The sequence below is a fragment of the Amia ocellicauda genome, chromosome 10, assembly GCF_036373705.1.
Source record: "Amia ocellicauda isolate fAmiCal2 chromosome 10, fAmiCal2.hap1, whole genome shotgun sequence".
Taxonomy (NCBI): Eukaryota; Metazoa; Chordata; class Actinopteri; order Amiiformes; family Amiidae; genus Amia; species Amia ocellicauda.
Window position 1 is genome coordinate 13,642,302 of NC_089859.1, and position 18,371 is coordinate 13,660,672.

The window sequence follows — 18,371 nt, forward strand, 5'->3', positions numbered from 1 at the left end:
GTATTATCTACACCGTACTTAAATAAAATACATTACAATTCTTGAACCATACCGCTGGCTAAGTAGCGCAGCCACACAGAGGGTCAATGGCACTGTCTGTCAATGCATGACTGTGGTGGGTGGCATTGGGTATGTTCGGTCCTCATAAATCAACTAGATATATCATCCCTTGGCGACCGAACCTGTAACACTCAAATAAATAATCATCTGTATGATTTAAAGGATCTTTAATCTGTAAGAATTTCTTTCTTGTGGAAAAGCTTGCCTCATTAACATTGCTCCCACATACTGGATCTGAGGAACACACCATCATTGTTGGGAGTGTGTCAGCTGTCATTTAATTGGGCAGGATTAAAGACATTCAGATTCTTAGCCCGCTAACTTCAATTTAACCTGCCAGGGAGCAGGTTTGTGACGTTGGACATATTGCCCTGGTAACATAGCTGGCTGAACTTTAAACTTGAAAATCACGTGTTTATGCCAAGTTATCCTGAAACTTAGTTCAACTTAACCTACTAACCTGATTATCCACATACGAAGAACGCACCCCTGGATATTACAAAACAAAAAATGAATAAACAATAATTTAGTACACCAAAGCTTTGCAGTCACTTTATTTTACTAAGTAGTCAAGATCGGCCTTTGTAATGACTGACTCCTTGGACAATGATTTGGTCTTAAAAAAATAAATAAAAATAAAAGTTTAGGACTGGAGCCTTTTAAATCCTGGACTTACTTGATGTAGTAGGGCACTTTGTTGGGGGATATGGCACGTTCCCAGGGAATCTGCACAGAACCTGAATGAAAAATAACAGCAGACCAAGAGGAGGAATATCGTTAAAAGGGAAAGCAGCAGAATTAAATATTAAAATTCAAAAATGCAGTTATGCAATACCACTTGTTGCTCCTACGTTTATGTAGCATGCCTATTATATGCCTTTTCACTGCTCACAGCCTTATGCATTTTCCAGTTTATGAAACACCTTTGTGCTATAAGATGGAAGCCCCCAATGCTGGTGTTTCACCAAATTAAAATGGACCAGAACCCAGCAGAAGTTGTCAATTGCAAGATCACTGAAACAGACTGCTACCATTAAAAACAAACTACTGGAAAACTGGTGCAGGAAGCTACTGTACAGAAGTGCAATCGGATACATATCATTGTATCAGGGAATGTACATTTAGAGTAAAACCAGGAAAACAATAAATGCACTCGATATCCCCAGTCTACACATTGCTCTCCTAGAAGCATGCTGGTTTCGGGATTATAAACCTGGAAGATCAATAAAACTTGAATGGGGAAACTCACAGTAGGAACACAACTACTTGTCCCTTTACTTTTTTTTACATGCACAGGTACAACCAAACTCCATTAGAAGGCATGTGTCCAAAGCGGCGGCTGTGGTAAGCCATTTTACATTGTTTCGATTACAAGTGAAGTGCTGTACAGCATCTGCCATCTTCCCTGTTGCACATGAAGTACAGTCACTCTGCTATGTTGATCCCCAGAGAAGCATTGCTCCATTAAACAACAAACTGTACCACAAACTTTTCTAAATTCCCCTCTAGGAAGGAAGAGAATACAGAACTCGCTTCCCAAACACTAAGCGTTGTGTAACAATTGCCATATAAAATTTAAATGCTCAGAAATTAGGCCTGATAATGAATTCAATAACATGTTATGCAATTTTGTAATGCCTCTACATGTTAAGCAAGACCTGAGTTTACATTAAACTCTGGCCACTTATGTAATTCTACATTAAGTACCTGAATGCACATGACTGATCTCCAAGTAACAACCATCCTGTATCCTCTGGTGTCCCCCAAACACTTTTCATTTGCAGGGTAACCTGAATTTAAATCGATTTTGTGGTTAAAAAAAGACACAGAAAAACACTTGAACCACTTAACAGAAGATTACTCTTACTTGAGAGAAAATGCTGGGATCCTGGTCCAAAATCTCGGTGGGCATCCTGTAGCTGCTTCAGCCGTTCTTCAATGGAGGCCTGAAGAAAAGAAAAATGAAACGAGAAAAAACAACAAGATCAAAGAAACAAAATAGACAAGGGGGTTTAACTCAGCCCATATCAGCTCTCTTAGATCACAGATTCTAAATTGCATGTCATATTGTGCAGCATGAAGGAAATCTACAATAAGATTCTCCACTTTCCTTCTCTGGATAGCATTTCTAGCCTCAAAGAAACATGGTCCCCTCAAATTTCTAAGAAGAAATTAGTTTGTGTGTGTTTTATTTTATTTATTTGATCTTATTTTAATTTGTTTTGAATATGTTTCAGGTAATTCAATAATATTAGGCATTTTAGTGAATAAACATACTTGTATTTTTTTATGAATTCATGCTTAGTTTTTCATACAGCAGGCCCACGTGGATTAATCTTAATTTATCCAGGTTTATTTACAGGATAATGGATTTACTGTGTAAATTGATGTCAGTGAAAGTATGAATATTTGAGTACATAAATATGCCCCACAAATGTACTGGTAGAGCAACAGAAGTATTAAATATTAGATTCCAAAGACATTCCAACACATTACAATTGTTTTGTTGCTACTGAATTTGGGAATTTGGAAAACTCACAAAAATATCTGCACATTTCTCTTATATACTGTGCTGCGTGATGAAAACACCACAGGGAGATGTACAAATTAAATATTTAAGTTAAAAAATATTAGAGCAAAAACAAGTGAAATCAACCATTAAAACACAATGCATCTGTGTCACCCATTGCAGAGGAGAACAGCAGCTATTATTCAAATGGTTGGAATCATGAATTTTGTGTTTATTCTGCAAAACAAAACAAAAAAAGAAATGTCACATTTATATGAATAAAAAAAAAAGGAAAGAGGGAAAGACATTTCTGTTCTTTAACATTCCTGCTTCACTTGTTCAGACTCTCGCTACAGAGAAATCTCACCCAGAATGTTTAATTAACTCCAAGAGAAAGACCTGTGGGTACAGCATCTGTGCAAACATGCTGGGGAGGGCACGACTGAATATTTAATCAGTCGACGCGTGTGAGTATTTGCAACTTATCTGAAATACGTGACAGGTTTATGTTTTAATGCATCCAAAAAAAACGGAAGCTACAAAATATATCAATCGCATGTTCTTTGCATGGGTTCAGTGCAGCAAGGGTGAGCTGAGCCCTGGGCCGTGACCATGGGGAACACGCTGACCTGTAGCTGTTTCCATCTGCTGTTGAGGTGTTCTAAGGAGCGTGCGTTATCCATGGACAGGTGTACGTCAGAGATAGCCAGCTGGTGAGCCAGGTCATTGATGTGCTTCATGCCTTCCTTGACCTGGGTCAGCTCCTCCTTAAACAACTAGAGGAGAAATAGATACATGAATAAATAGAGACAAAAGCATAAACAAACAAAAAACAAACCATTACACTCAAGGCAATCAAATCCCCCCAAGTTCAGGTCTTACTGCTGAAACAACTTAGGCAACTAAAGGGCAAGGTTATTGAGTGAAAGCACAGTCATAATAATTAAAGATACATACTGTGTTTCGGGTAATTTGAATAAATACAGAATGTGACCTCAGAATAACCGTACTGTACATTCTTTTTGTCCATGAAAAAAACAGCTTTTGTAAAGCACCACATTGCCTACATAGGTCAGAGTGAATACAGCATTCCTGGTAATTCATTTCTTACCTATTCCCAAATCCCTTTATTCACATTGCATATTCCGGTTGTTTCAACCTCAAATTGTATTTGTTGAAGATCATTCTACAATAAGTGGCTAATAAAAAATAAAATAAAAAATAGCCTGGGCTGGAATGTTCTGGAGATCCTGTAGGGTCATAATCCTTCAAGTTTTTATTGATTGTGATAATATATAACAATAATCCTCAGTAACAATTGATCCAGTTGATCAAGTATGAAAATCATAAGAAGAAACTTCCACTCTAAGGCCAGAGTTGAAGTACTCTTCAATAATTATGCATAAAACCTGTGTATCAAGTAAGACATTAAAAAAACTACACCCCAGTAAATCATGTACAACAGAAGTATTCAATTCTTAGCTGGGAGTGGCCGGGAGCTGGTACCTTAGTGGCATCAATGTGGTCCTGCAGGGAGTCAATGAAGAGATCTCCCACAGGTTCCCAGGCATCCCTCACACCCTCTGCCTGCTCCAGTGCCACACCCAGCTCCTCCATAGCCGCCTGGACCTCCAGCAGCCGCTCCAGCGTACGCTCCATGTGCCGGTGTCTGTCGATGCAGCGCGCCGTCAGCTTCTCCCACAGGTCACTCGCCACATTGGCCTGCTTCCACACTGAGCGGCTGATGTTCTGGATGCGACGGCGAGGAGACACATCTGGGAGAGGCCACAGTGAGTCACAATGATCATCACTGAGAGCAAACTTAGGCCAGCGTAGGCACAGGCTTCTCAGCCAGCAAACACATGAGAAACAGGTTTAATAAAATACTTCATTTATACTCCTCAGTCATCTGCTCCAAGTCTAAATCATACAATGCCTGTGTGTCAGTTTAGGAGATTTGAGTGTGCTGGTGAACACACCTTTGCTGTCTGAGAGAGTCTCCTCTGGCTCCTCGAAGGGGTGCTGTGAGAGGAAGGCTTGTGCAGACTCCAAGACTGAGTAGATGAAAGGGCCTCTGGATTTCACATCTTCCATGAAGGCCTGCAGATTGGAAAGTGGGTTTTGATTGCAGGTTATACAGTTTATATAAAGAATTGTTCTGCTGCATTCTTAAGAAAATTATACAAAACGTATAATAAATATATACTAAACCTGCCCTTCTTTTAACCACAGCCCTGCCTTATGTGTGCCTGTTTCTAAGACCACGCCTTTTAAAGAGCCCCCAGCACTGTAGTCATCCCCCAAAAGTGTCACAATGTGTGCGAGTGTGTGATTATAATATTATATATATATATATATATATATATATATATATATATATATATATATATATATATAATCGTGATAATATTTCTCTGCATTATATATGTGCTCAAGAGCCAGAGGGACTGTTCACATCGAGCGTCTCAAGCATTGATGTTCCACATGAATTTATCAGGGCCCTTGAGATCCCATTATATCTGGCACAGTGTTTTAACATCATGTAAGACAATATACAGACCTAGCTTCTTCTATACTTTGGTTATGAACAGCCCTCCCACACACATTCAGATGAATAAATGCAATTCATTTAAAATCAATAACTGAGATTTCTTAAAAATACTGTAATACAATTTCATACGTACATACAACAATCTTCTCTTTAAGGCACATATTAAAAGCAATGCAGCTGAAACTGAAAGATTACAACATCTTAGAAAGATTATGAAATACAACTTAAAAAAGCATTTAACATGTTTTAATATGTCTTTATGTCTCTGATGTTTGTCATTTCAAACTGAAAGGAATAAAATGTTGCTGTATTTTCCTTCAGTAATTAAACTATGTACTGGCATATTAAAAGATAATTAAAGAAAAGATTTCACAAAGTGCATCTTCAGTGCTATGAACCTACATGCACTGGGTTAATTCAAAAGTTAACAGATTCTGATCTCAAACTGTTTGGTTCAGTGAAGGAGGAAAAATATATATATTTTTAAATAGGAATATTTTCAGTAGAGACCCTTGACAAACTGACAGGCAAAAACAAGAAACAAAAGAACAACATGTTCTGAAGTTGAAGAAAACCAATTATAGTGTTTTAGAGCAGGAAAGCTGCCCAGACTTCCCACTGCTGATACAAGACAAATTAGATTTTCAAAGTCAAATTAAAAATGACAACACGGCAGTGTTACCGTGTACACATTACAGTTCAAATAAACAAACAAACCAACCAAAATTACTTTAGTTTCTATTGTAAGGCACAGTATTCTTTCATGTTTGATTTTTCTTTTTAATAAGAACTCTTTTTAACATAGTAGTCTAGATGTGTCCATGGAAATCAGCTGAAGAACAAGAACAATGTTTGTTGAGAGTTTAATTGAACAAAATCCCAGGTCAATTCCCAATACCAACCGCACTTCAACTTGATTAGTCTTCACAGTCTATGTGACAAGCAACCCCATAAATATGAAAACAATGGAGGTGCAAATAGTCCAGACCTGGAGGGCCGCAATATTTACACTTGTGAGTACTAATTCTACTTAATGATCTACTTATTTGTTCTCCACTGTTTCCTCAAGGCTGCCTCTCTCAAACCGTGCTCCCAGTACCTGGTGGAATTCACTCTGGTGCTGCACTGCCGCCACATCGCCCCCAATGGGCAGCTGCTCGGACAGCTCCTCATCCTTTAGCGTGAGCCAGTCGATGATCTCCTGCAGGGAGAGCTGCAGTTTCCCACTGTTGTCAGAGAAGGCCTCCAGACGTGCCCTGCGGAGACACAACACACCGCATCACACCCCACACCAGTCTGCGCAGTGGTGTCCTCTACTCACCTGGCCAAACCGCTTGTCAGATTGGATTGGGATCAAGATCGGGTTGCTATGTTAGATAAAATATTGATATTTGACAAATGTGTGCCGCCTAAGTTAACTCACGCATATGGTCTCTATGACGGAGACTTTGCAGTAGATGTGTATAGATAAATTAAAGAATGCAGGATTTCTACCAAACCGAAATGGAGGAGATAAATACTAGCTATATTCCCAACCTTGTTACCAATTAGCTATTAACAATTTTGTTTGGTAATGTCTGTTTGCTGTGATTTTGTACATCTGAGCATGCTTTGAATGCAACATCAAAAGAAAATAAAGCAGTCTCCTGAATGCGGTGGGTTTTGCCACCCTGTTGCTGTGGACAACTGTTTCTCCAATTCTCACGGAGAGCCTGATGAATTCCATCAAGATCACAGCTGGGGACAAGAGAAAAAGAAAATAAAGACGACCAAGTATTTAAATTACACCGGAATTCTCTACTGGCAAGCAACTGCCTGGGAAAGAATTCATAATTTGTCTGGCTGAGCAATGCAAGCAAAAACAACAGAGAGAGAGAGAGAGAGAGAGAGAGAGAGAGAGAGAGAGAGAGAGAGAGAGAGAGAGATCATCGGTTTTAATATAGACTGCAGCACATCACAACAAAAACAGTTAGTACAGGAAGATTGTAGGGCTGGGCGATATGACTTAAAAATAATATCTCGATATTTTTAGAAGTTTGGCAATGCGCAATATATATCTCGATATATATATATTTTTTTTTTTTCCAATCAAGCCACAAAATAAGACCAAAGACATTCAAACTGCAAGTATTTCGTTAATCCTTCAATAAGCAAAACTAACAAATACTACATGCAAGCTGACATGGTGACATGGCAGAATGCAACACATTACAGGGCAAGTGTTGTGTGATTACTATTACGTGTGTTATGTTGTTATGGGATATATGCATACTAATATAATTATATATATATATATATATATATATATATATATATATATATATATATATATATATATATATATATATATACACACACACACACACACACACATATATATATATAATATACATATATACATATACACATAAGTTTAAAAATAGCTGTCGTTACAATAGTTTTAATAAATCTTAAATGCGGGGTGCCTTATCCCAGAGATTTTATATAAAACAATTATCCGTATTATATTAGGATGGTACAGCAGCTCGCGTCTAAAAACAGTCCATATTCACCGATGTCTCAAATGATTTATTAGAGAAAGTGAACATCGCAATGCTTACGCGTTTCGACTCCTCTTCCTCGGTCACAACACCAGTCACACACGTACCAGGGATCCGCTACACATGCGCAGTAAAGCTACAGATTCAGCTGAATCTCTGCTGGACAGACGTTTCTCCTGTGACCGTCGCGTCGCGATTCTACTTACAAGTACAGCACGATGTTAATACGAAATAGTAATAATACAACTGTTGAACCACTTCACCATCTTAATAAAAAGAAAATGATATTTTCTGCATGTGTTTGCATTGCTTTACAATTCATTAAAATGCAAACAAACGTTATTATTAATTTTATACAAATGATATCAGTCTAAATTAGCGGGGGTGGGGGTGCCTGCAGATCCAGTTCAGCCCGGCGACGAGAGCGGGGCGCAGCGTGTGCGCCTGCGCATTAGTGTCTGTTGGTTGTGTGTTATTGTGTGTCGGGTCTCTCCTCATGTCTGTCTGCGTTTCTGATGCTCATTTCTTGCCGCATCCGACACGTGTGGAAGAACCGGGAAGAACGCAAAGCGTCCTAATGACGAAAAATACTGCCGTAAAGATTGCAATTTGCGACACTACGATATAAACGATATAGCATAATATGAAACGATAGACGTTTTTCTATCGTCATACGATATATATCGTCATATCGCACAGCCCTAGGAGAGGGTATTACTTACGGCTTCCCTTCGCATTACTAAATGCAATAAAACATGCATCAGATGGAAATTTTATAATAAGACCAGAATATAAATCTCAGCCAGAGTAACCTATAGAATTTTCTATTACTCAGCACTTTCAGTTTCAGCCGGGAAAAAACTAGCAGATTAAGTCAGACCCTAGTTTGTATTTTTCACAGTAGCCGGATTGCTGCGTCTGTTTGTTTTACTGTGTATTGTGTTTCTGCAATCCCCACTGAATAGTTATTACTCCGACAAATCCTTACTAAAATTTCTGAAATATAAGACTCAGTTGTTGTCAGGATAAGCAGGGAGTGTAGCATTCGACATTTTTAGGAGTTCTTTGTAACTGTTTCCTTTTCCTTTTTCTAGTACAAAATGAAAACTCCAATTATATAATGGTGGAATGAGAGGAAAGATGTAAGAAATGTGAAAGCAAGTAGAATGACAGTAAAATAGGACTACACTTAGTCAAATACAGAAATGTAGATACAGACTGATTTTGCTTACATAACACAAATTGAAATGTCATGTTAGGTTGAAATGCTGACAAGAACATTTAAAACAAGATTGAGACTAGGCTTACATAAGATAATACAAAAAGTCAATTAGATTATCTGTGGTCCTTTCCTTATTTACACTGTAGCGGTGATATCCAGACAACTTTTTCTTTCCCATTCTCTCTAAAAGATCTAATTCTTATGAGCAAATCTTTATATGAATCAAATCAAATTTTATATATTTTCTTTATTATTTTATTCATTGAAAACATCTTAAGACAAGACAAATGTTTGCTTTCTTCCGAAACTATACTGATCTACGATTAATTCATCCAAATGGACTGGCTTGGGATAAGAATTTGGCATCATTATAGTTGAGTAAAAGATAAATCCTCTTATGATATAACAGTAATCACATAGTCAGCTCCAATGGCTGTCCCTTCTCTCTTCTCTCGCTCTCGTAGTCACCCCCAGTGAAACTCAGCCCTGTGTAATTCAACTGGAGAGCTCGTCTCAAAGACTGTACTGAGCAGAAGCTAAAAACAGCCGCGAAATTGAAGGGAGCTCACAGCAACATGAAGAGACACATATGTCCAGTTTCTCCAGGGAGCAACTGTCTACCATTTGAAATGTGCCCAGTGAACCACAGCCTAGCACAGTCAGGCTACATATGCAAATGCTAAGGTGCTATATATTATTCATGACCTCTGCCATTAAAGATAACTTTTAGGGACGTTTTCCCTTATTACTTAAACACAGGACTATAGCACACAGACTGAACTGGAGGTGACATTTCAGGGATTCTCACGGGAAGTTTTATTTTAGAAATGTAGAAATACAACATGTTTAAATTGAATAAATTAAATGTTAGTAGTACTCAGTATGGCCTCTGGATGGAATGAACAACATGCCAACTGCTCTCGTATACTGTATAAACCCTTTATAAATGAAACAATCTGCGTTAACAGCTTAGTTATTATACATTTCTATACTGTCACGTCAAACCATTGAACTGGTGAAATGTGTACAGTTTTAAAACTCAGCTGTCTGATTGCAACCTACGGTAAGGGAATTAGGGAATCATTTGGGAGTTTCTGCAGAATCTGTGCTGCGTAACTCTTGTGCCACTGCTTGTTTGATATGTTTATTAATTAAACAACTGTATAACTTTAGACATTACTCCAACATTAGATTGTTTATGTTAGATCTTTTTTTTTTTATTCAACTATTCCAGATGAAAACCTGCCTGTCTGTCAGGAAAGACAAACGGTCAGCCCTGTGAATCTGAACAACAAATGTAGGATAACAACTTTTTACAGGACCTTTCTGACCTTTCAATATCTTGCCACTCAAAGATCATTTGCCCCCTAGCCCAGCAGTTCAACAGTGCCGTAAAGGTCACAGAACTCACCATCTGGGTTGATAAAGTCTATTTTCATTTTATCTTTTAACAGTAGATGCACTATAATTAATTTACAGCAGTGTTCTTTTGCTGCTTTCAGATCACAGATGCCAGGGGCTAAGGAACGGAGCACGGAAAAGCTTGTCCCCAGTGGGTGTGTGAACACTCAGACCGAGCTGCAATTAACCCAACAAAACTGTACTGGGCACAATAATACCATCCTGAGAGATTAGCTGTGTGCCAAATATCTCAAATGGCTTGGCAGTCTGGCAACCTATATAAATAGGCTCTGTGTAGTTCAATAGCCATCAGCTTTTGTGTGAAGGGTCACTGGTGTGTTGCCTTAAGGCGTTCATCCAAGTCAAACCTCTGCATCCTGCATTGCCCAAAACTAAAATCCTGAAACCAGAATAACAGGGAATTATTTTGTAGATTATTAGACAATTCACACAGATATTTATGGATAAGGATTATGGGATAATTATGATCTTAATTAAAGAATGCTTTTTGGAGAGAGAGAAAAAAATCTAAAATCCATGTGTGATAGAGGGACTGGTAAACATGTTAAAAACCTCAGATTCTTCCAACTTTTCAATTATGTACCACATCATAGGAGTGTGAGCAGAACTCTTTTCACAGCTCAGTGCCTAATTATGGCTGGAAAAATAGTATGTTTTTGTTGTTGATCTTTTCTTCAATACTTTAAAACATGCCTTCAGGCAATCTTAAGGGTTCACTCTGGGTCCATTGCTTCTCTCTTTTCCAGCAAATGGCATAGAAACGCAACAGGGGGGCAGGGGAAATAATGAAACACAATAATGAAAAAAAAATGAAAAAAAACACCACAGTGACATCACTTGGACAATCCAAAGGAAATTATCAATATGGTTTTAAAAACGTCCACTTGGGAAACAAGCAAGTGGATGCATGTTAAGGCCTGCTTAAATACAGCAGCTACGGCTGTATTAACCTAGATTTTCCAAGTTCCCTGGCCTTGTATACCATACAACTGTTAAGATACATTTTGGAAATTTTCCCATATATAAATCTAAAACCAAGTGCAGAATTTTGTAAATTCTCCCTTTTGAGTCATTTATGCCTTGTGACCTGGATGATTCAGTGGCACTGCCATTAGCTCCTGAAGTGGAGTAAAGGTGAGTAAAATCATTCCCGAAAGCTCCAGCCACCACATCTACTGTATTGATATGAATTTCATAACAAAAGTATGCTTTTAGTCTGATAAGGATGGGCTGCTTCATTAATCTGACTGAGTATTATACACACCGCTATACACCAATAAGTAGGTCAGAGTATGAGGATTAAAAAAAGAGCAATGTAGCAATGAAATAAACACTTTCCTATTTCTAATCTACAGAGTAACAGTTGTTTTTTTCCCAGGCACAATTATATTTTATTAGCTGATGAATATACCCTGCAGTTCAGAATTGCTTTGCTCAGATTCCTTCTCCCCTCTACAGTGTATATTATTAAATAATTCACATGCTTAGAACTCCCTGTTGATTTGTCCCTTAGTTAACACTCAAAGTTTAACTTGTTTGCCAGCCTCGGCAAAATAAAAACTCCTCTATGAGATAGCTCATCTCCCACAGAGTTGGAAACACGCTCTCTTTATTACTGAGTAGAATTCTTCACCTCTGATATTCTTTTACAAAGTGGGGCTGTTATTCAGCAGCAAAAAACAACACATTTTTCATTTAAGTTTAATATTATGGGAAAATAATGACACCATAGTGTAAGGTCAATTGTACACTTAAAAGGATATATAATATATCTCATATATAAGAGACAAATATGTATTCTTTATATGTGAGGTGATAGCACAATGGCATTTACAAAATTAATACCCTTCAAATTAACAGTGATAAAAGATGTCTTCTCCCGAGCTGCTGTCATTTTACAAGTTTTACATTTGCATCACAAGGCTAATTTTGCTTAGCCTGCGAGAGCCTTATATAATTGTGTGTACATTTCAATTCACTTCAATGAACTGACAGCTGTACGATTGGCATGTTGACGGTGATTTGCTCAGCGTGGAGTGACTGTCTCTTTAAGTGTTCCGGAGATGACCTGGCTCTCCCATCCTTTGGGTAGCCCTATGAATGAAGCTCTGTGAAACAACACAGGAGCTCTGAGGCTCAACACAGACCCACACACAGCTGGACAGAGCGGGGGGGCTGTGCAAGCATCTGAAAAATGTCTCTGACCATCTGCAGGAATGTCCACGCCGAGACATTTAGAACTTCCCAACTGAATGCAAGCCTTCTTTCCTTTATTGTATTTTTCTTTCCACATGTATTTTATATCTGACTTTTTTTCCCTCTTTCTTAAGGGAATCCCAATGTCATTGTAAGCCTGAGCTTATCTACTTTAATACGGTGCATATGTCTCTTTATTCATGGCAATCACAGAGGATGCCACAAGGTAAAAATGCAGCCTGAAAGATGACCCCAAAGACACTCCATGAATGAATGATGCACAAAACATGTCTTTTTATTCAGTGTATAATCTCAGGATGTCTTTTAGAGGAGTATTGACTGTTCAGACTGGGTTATTTCCTGCAAGAAATGATCCTATCTTGTCTATGTCAAACAAAATATCCTTTTCAGCCAAGTGACAAGCAGCTCATTCACCATTCTGAACAAAACTTCTGAACATTCTGAAGACCATTTCCTCAGGTATAATAATGTTATATGTATAATTATAATACAGTTAAAAGGTCAGGCAGACATTTTGATCCAAGGCAAAACAAAGGGATCGAAGGGGTGAACATCAACAGCTCAGTGGAGCAGAACCTGGGTAATGTAATGTACAGTGAATAAAGCCCCCCCCGGGAAACTCACCTGATGTTGTGGGACTTGCGCTTGATTTCACTCCAGCAGAGGTTCATCTCCGTGACTCTGAGCTGCCGGCGCCCCCCGCTGGCTGTGCACGATTCCTGCCCTTCAGGGACCTCCGTTTGCAGCCTTAGTGCTCACTGTCATCCCGGGAGCAACACCCGCCCAGCAGCTACAGAGATAATAGACATCAAAACCATTGATTGACCACCCCCAATAACTGATCTCACTGATTCTCATACATTGATAATTTCCATTCGGTTTAAATACATTAAATAAAACACAGAAAAAACATGGATTCTAAGAACAAACAGGATCCTGATGCTTCTACAAGGCAACTGTTCATAACTCAGGCACACAACCCAGATCAGATTTGATGCAGTGTTTCACGGAGTTCGTAACATAACTTATGTTTGGTCAATAAACTGACACAACAGTTTAGTATCACCATCCCCCTGTTCGTGAGCAGACTAGGCTACTTTCCTCACCTACAAAAACTGCTTAAATGGCTGATACACCAGCTGTATCCCTCTTTTGATGAACAGCAAACTGTAGATTGGCAAAGGCTGCACTTGGTATTACACAAAATAAATCTACCTTGATGTTGTATATGAAAATTAAAAAGGGATTAGAACCTTGCCTACAATTCACATTCCAGACCAAGTATGAACAAACAAACACATATTTGTCCGAGTCACTTTTGTAGAAGTGCCAAAATAATAATGATTGGTATGACTAATAAATCCTGCCAAAACTGAAGCATGCATTTGAAATGTGAAATATGATCATTGGTTCTGCTGGAATATTAATTTGTGTAAAATAAATCCCAGTGAGCAAATTCAACAATATTACAATAACACTGGAAACCAGCTGATTCTTTTCATTAAGCAGCTCCCCTCCCCTTCCCAGTCCCAGATGGCTGCCGCAATTGAGTGCTTGTTAAAGGGTAATTATTTCATCTCCCATGAATCAGCCCTCTCTATCGCGCTCTCTCCATAATCCAGTGTCGCTCTGATTAATCCTTCTTGTTCACGGTTCATCAGAGATCTGGATAGGCACTGGGGTTCTTTAAAAACCTTGAATAAAGTGTGGGAGGAGCTCCTATCTCATAACCTTATTACACCTCACCTCACCTCACCCTGTGTGATTCTGCACAGGACACGGGATACACCTGAACCAGATGTCCTCTAATAAAAAAACATTTAAATAATTAATAATATGCTGAGGCACTACTTGCTTGCCTTGCAGTAAACAGCAATGAAAAATGCAACTTCAGGTTCTAGCTGAATTATCACCAAAACAACGGAAATTTCCCTTCAGCTATAACATTGAGAAAGGATTTTTTTTTTTGCAACATAACCGGAACTGCAGTGTTTGCTGGCATGCAATCTGAGATCACAAATTCCATATTCTCCCATATTCACCGGCAGCAGAGAGCCTGGCACCACTGCTATCAGCTCCTGCAGGCAGTGCCCTCTCAATTCACCAGCCCGAGGCTGCTCTGCTGCAATTCAAATCACCCTGAGAAAAGGGAAAATCACAACACTACTGTGCTTTTCTACAACTTCTTTAAAAACTACTAGAAAAATTCTACGTAATATCTTTCTGTAGAAAGCTAAACACACAAGCACAATATTTGCTAGCAGCTTTCAATGAGAAATCACAGGATTAATTTTTGGTTAATTTTCCAGCTATTTAAGCAAGTTTAGAGAGCAGGTCATTTGAAATATTCCTACACGCTTTTATAAAATCAAAAGTATTTTTTAGCTATATTTACCTTCTCTATAGTACAATTCTATATAAAATACTGGGAAAAAATTGAAAGATGTATTAACCTTTAAGAACACAGAAACACAGAAATCTTTGAAGGATTTGAATTTGTCAATTTAGTCAATACTGTCTGTCTACCACTAACCTCTTTAAGTCCAGAATCGCTCAATGAACCTGAATGCTAAGACATTTAAAGGACTTACCCAGATCTAAAAATAATACGGTCCCAAATCAGCAGTGAGTGCTATTGGCACACTGTGCTCATGGCTCTTAACCGTTGTAAACTGTGGTATTCCCTCCACGGACGGCTAAAAGCGTGTGTTTAGTAGCTTGGCAGAGAACACTGTTGTTTACTTTTAGTTTGTCTTTTCAGGAAGGAATCCAGGGGGGCGTCAAGGCGCAGAGGTTCCCCCTTCAATCGACACATTGTCCTCCACATTCCAAATCACACCAACCTGCAGCTCGGGCTATAGGACGGCCTGGCACCCACAGAGCGCTGCAAAGGTTATCTTCACAACAACCAGCCTCCTGTCTGTACTGCAGCGCAACATATCTTCTGAAACACACATCAGTACTGCATGCTTGAGCAACAGCAATAAACACACACACACATACACACACACACATTTAAACAGACTTGCTCCATTCTTGGATGCTTATATCTTAGCAGTTAACAGATTGCCATAACAAAAGACTCACCCTGTAGAGTTCTTTCTTGCTGACACCTGTTAATTGCTTTACTGTGTTGAGCCTATTAATTATTATTGTAGCAATCTGGTACTTTTCTGGTGACAGGGGGGTGGGGCAGATTGTTTGGGAATCTGAGTGTTAAGGAGGGGGATCACAGGAGTGAGGGGATGTATTGATTGAGCATAACTTTAAGTGGGCGGGAAAGTGGGAAGGTTAAAAGAAACACCAGTCAATCAATCAACAGCTAATAATTTCAGTATTTTAGAGGAGATGGAAACCAGCAAAATAAATAAGCCAAGCGATGAGCAGATATGAAATAGATTTGGATTTGTCACTTTCTCTGCATTCCATCTCTTTATTTAATTCCCCAGACCCTAATAACAAATACTGTCATAGAAACCAGTAATGTGTATAGAATAATATCGAAACTTGTTATAAATTCATATAATGTGCAGCTGCAGTGGTGGAGCAATGATCAATTTGTGTGCTCTTTTCATTGTGCACCCCGTTTACCCCTTGTAGTACACACACACAATTTAACTTCTGTTAAAATGTGACAATTTCAATTATGAAATTAACACATTAACAGAATCACTTCAGTTTCAAATGCTGGTTTCAAAAACATATAACCCAAAGGAGCACACCTATAAATACATATTCTTCAATTAAAATAATGTGTTACATTGCCAGAAAGTAAATAACAATAATAAAAAAAAAAAATATATATATATATATATATATATCAATGACAGCCTTTGACTGAAACACACCTAATACGAAATAGCTGAGCTGGCTGGAAGCTCTGGCTCTGTTCTCTGGGGTCAGGTGAAACAGCTGGAGCTTGAGCAACAGTGTGGAGCAGCAGCAGCGGGAGGCAGGGGATCTGCATGAAGTCTGCCCCTGGAGCTGAGCTGCTACAGTTACTGCAGGACAGGAGCCCACAAAACGCCAGGGCCTTGCCAACCGCACACCTGCCTCTGCTGGCCCACTATGGAGTCAAAGTCACCAGCTACAGGGATGTAACATCGAATTCATATCAATTTGCTTTTTGGGATTGTGCTGAGCCAGGAATATGTATCAAGGCTGGTCTAAAACTACAGCTAGTGTTAACAAACAAACACACACATGACTGTGGCATTCATCGGGGGTGGCAACGTTCTCTAACCTACAACCAACAAAACTGACCAACAGCTGACAAGGGTGTAGGCGTAGCTGTTGTTAGTATTCTAGATAGTTGTACTGTATCAGTATAACGGCTTTGTAGGGTAACTAATGAGCAACAACAGAAACAGGCCACCCCTGAAAGCAGTCAGCCAGTGAGAAAGCAGCCGCCGCTCCCAGTGGAAGGGAAGCTAGATTTCAGAGAAGACTTCCATGTGTAAAGGAACAAATAAGCAGCCTTGAGGCTATTTAACAAGATTTAATGTGTTCCCTCTCTCTGTGCTACTTCGTCTCATACACTACAATCTAGCTTTTCATGGGGAAAAGAAAAAAAACATGCCTAGGAACAGCATGATTTACATTTTCATTTTACGTCTATTAAGGATCCTTTTTAAGTACATGGCGGTAGAAAGTGTTCTTCCTTTTATGTGCTGTCTAACAGCATGGAACAGGCCATGCAAGGATTGATTTCTACTGAGTGCATATGGTGAGTGTCTAGGATGCAATAATTCAGGGCTCTGGAGTTGACAGTTGTCAAAACTTTCCTGTAGAATTTAATTGCACCACTATAACTATGAGACAGTGTTTGCTCCAGCCTGACCCTCACAGGATAAAGCCCCCCTCACAGTGATGGACAGGAACTATGGGGTGCCGGAAAGTCCTTGAGCCTGACAACTATACCGTGTGAATAAAGTGCTCCGATTCTAATGCTGTCTGATCAAAGACATTGAAAGGGTTCTCAATTTGAATACAAACAGTCACACTACACTTAAAGTGACCCTGGAAAAAGCCAACCAGGCATGCACAGAGGGGAAATAGCATTTAAATAACACGGTTTCATTCAATGGCCGCCTATAGAAGTACTCATGCTTAAAGTGTTTAAGAAACGATATTGTAAAGACAAGATAAACATATCCTTGCTTTAGTATGATTTTATCTTAAATCCTTATTTAACTCATCTACAGTGCCCCCAGGCACTAGTTAAATCAGGGAGGCAGAGATTAAGTAATCTCTGACATGATGCAAATCAGCATAGCTTTTGGCAGCTCCTTCACTGACCCACAGGGAATTACACAGATCAAAAGCCCCATTTCTTTTCTCAACAGATCAACTGTGATCCAAGAAACCACTGCTGGTCCAGAAGCTCCTCCTACCTGGTCCCTGGGAAGGTTACAATCATGTAGCAAGAGAGAAGCAACTGGGTTTATAGATCCCTGTGCAAACCACAAGCTAAACATGTATACAGTATAGTAGAAAGAATATGTATACATTGAAAATATACTTTTTGGTGCAAAAGTGGCCAGCAGTAGCTGATGATGCAAGTCATTTAGTAGACCTTTATTCAGGGAAACATGGTTTGTGTTACATGTGCAAAACTTCATAATTAAAAACATAACATCATGTGTCATTGCATGTCTTCAAGTATTTTTTTTTCCTCTTGTTATTCACACGCTGACTATTTTAGACCCGCTCCCACTGACATGCAACATTTTCTGGACCAGTTACCTGCCCTATAAAAACAACCAGTTGAATATACTGAAAGCTCTAAGTGCTAAAACATGTTTAACCTTTACTGAAACGGGCAGTCCAAATTAGATTCATGTTGTTTTT

General features: G+C 38.9%; 1 protein-coding gene across 3 annotated transcripts in view; it reads right to left on the reverse strand.

The window, feature by feature from the left end:
- The window catches only part of drp2 (dystrophin related protein 2), an 80,169-nt gene that overhangs the window by 16,437 nt on the left and 45,361 nt on the right, over positions 1-18,371 (reverse strand). For 2 of the 3 annotated variants that reach the window (XM_066715034.1, XM_066715033.1), the window contains exons 2-8: positions 13,146-13,311; positions 6,220-6,376; positions 4,549-4,669; positions 4,076-4,344; positions 3,199-3,345; positions 1,928-2,006; positions 737-797 (exon numbers count right to left, since the gene is read on the reverse strand). In XM_066715034.1, the coding sequence (XP_066571131.1) occupies positions 737-797; positions 1,928-2,006; positions 3,199-3,345; positions 4,076-4,344; positions 4,549-4,669; positions 6,220-6,376; positions 13,146-13,192 (881 nt within the window). In that variant the 5' untranslated portion in view covers positions 13,193-13,311. Of the gene's footprint in view, positions 1-736; positions 798-1,927; positions 2,007-3,198; positions 3,346-4,075; positions 4,345-4,548; positions 4,670-6,219; positions 6,858-7,720; positions 7,846-13,145; positions 13,312-18,371 lie in introns of those variants that run through there. The other variant, XM_066715035.1, reaches the window with a different exon arrangement.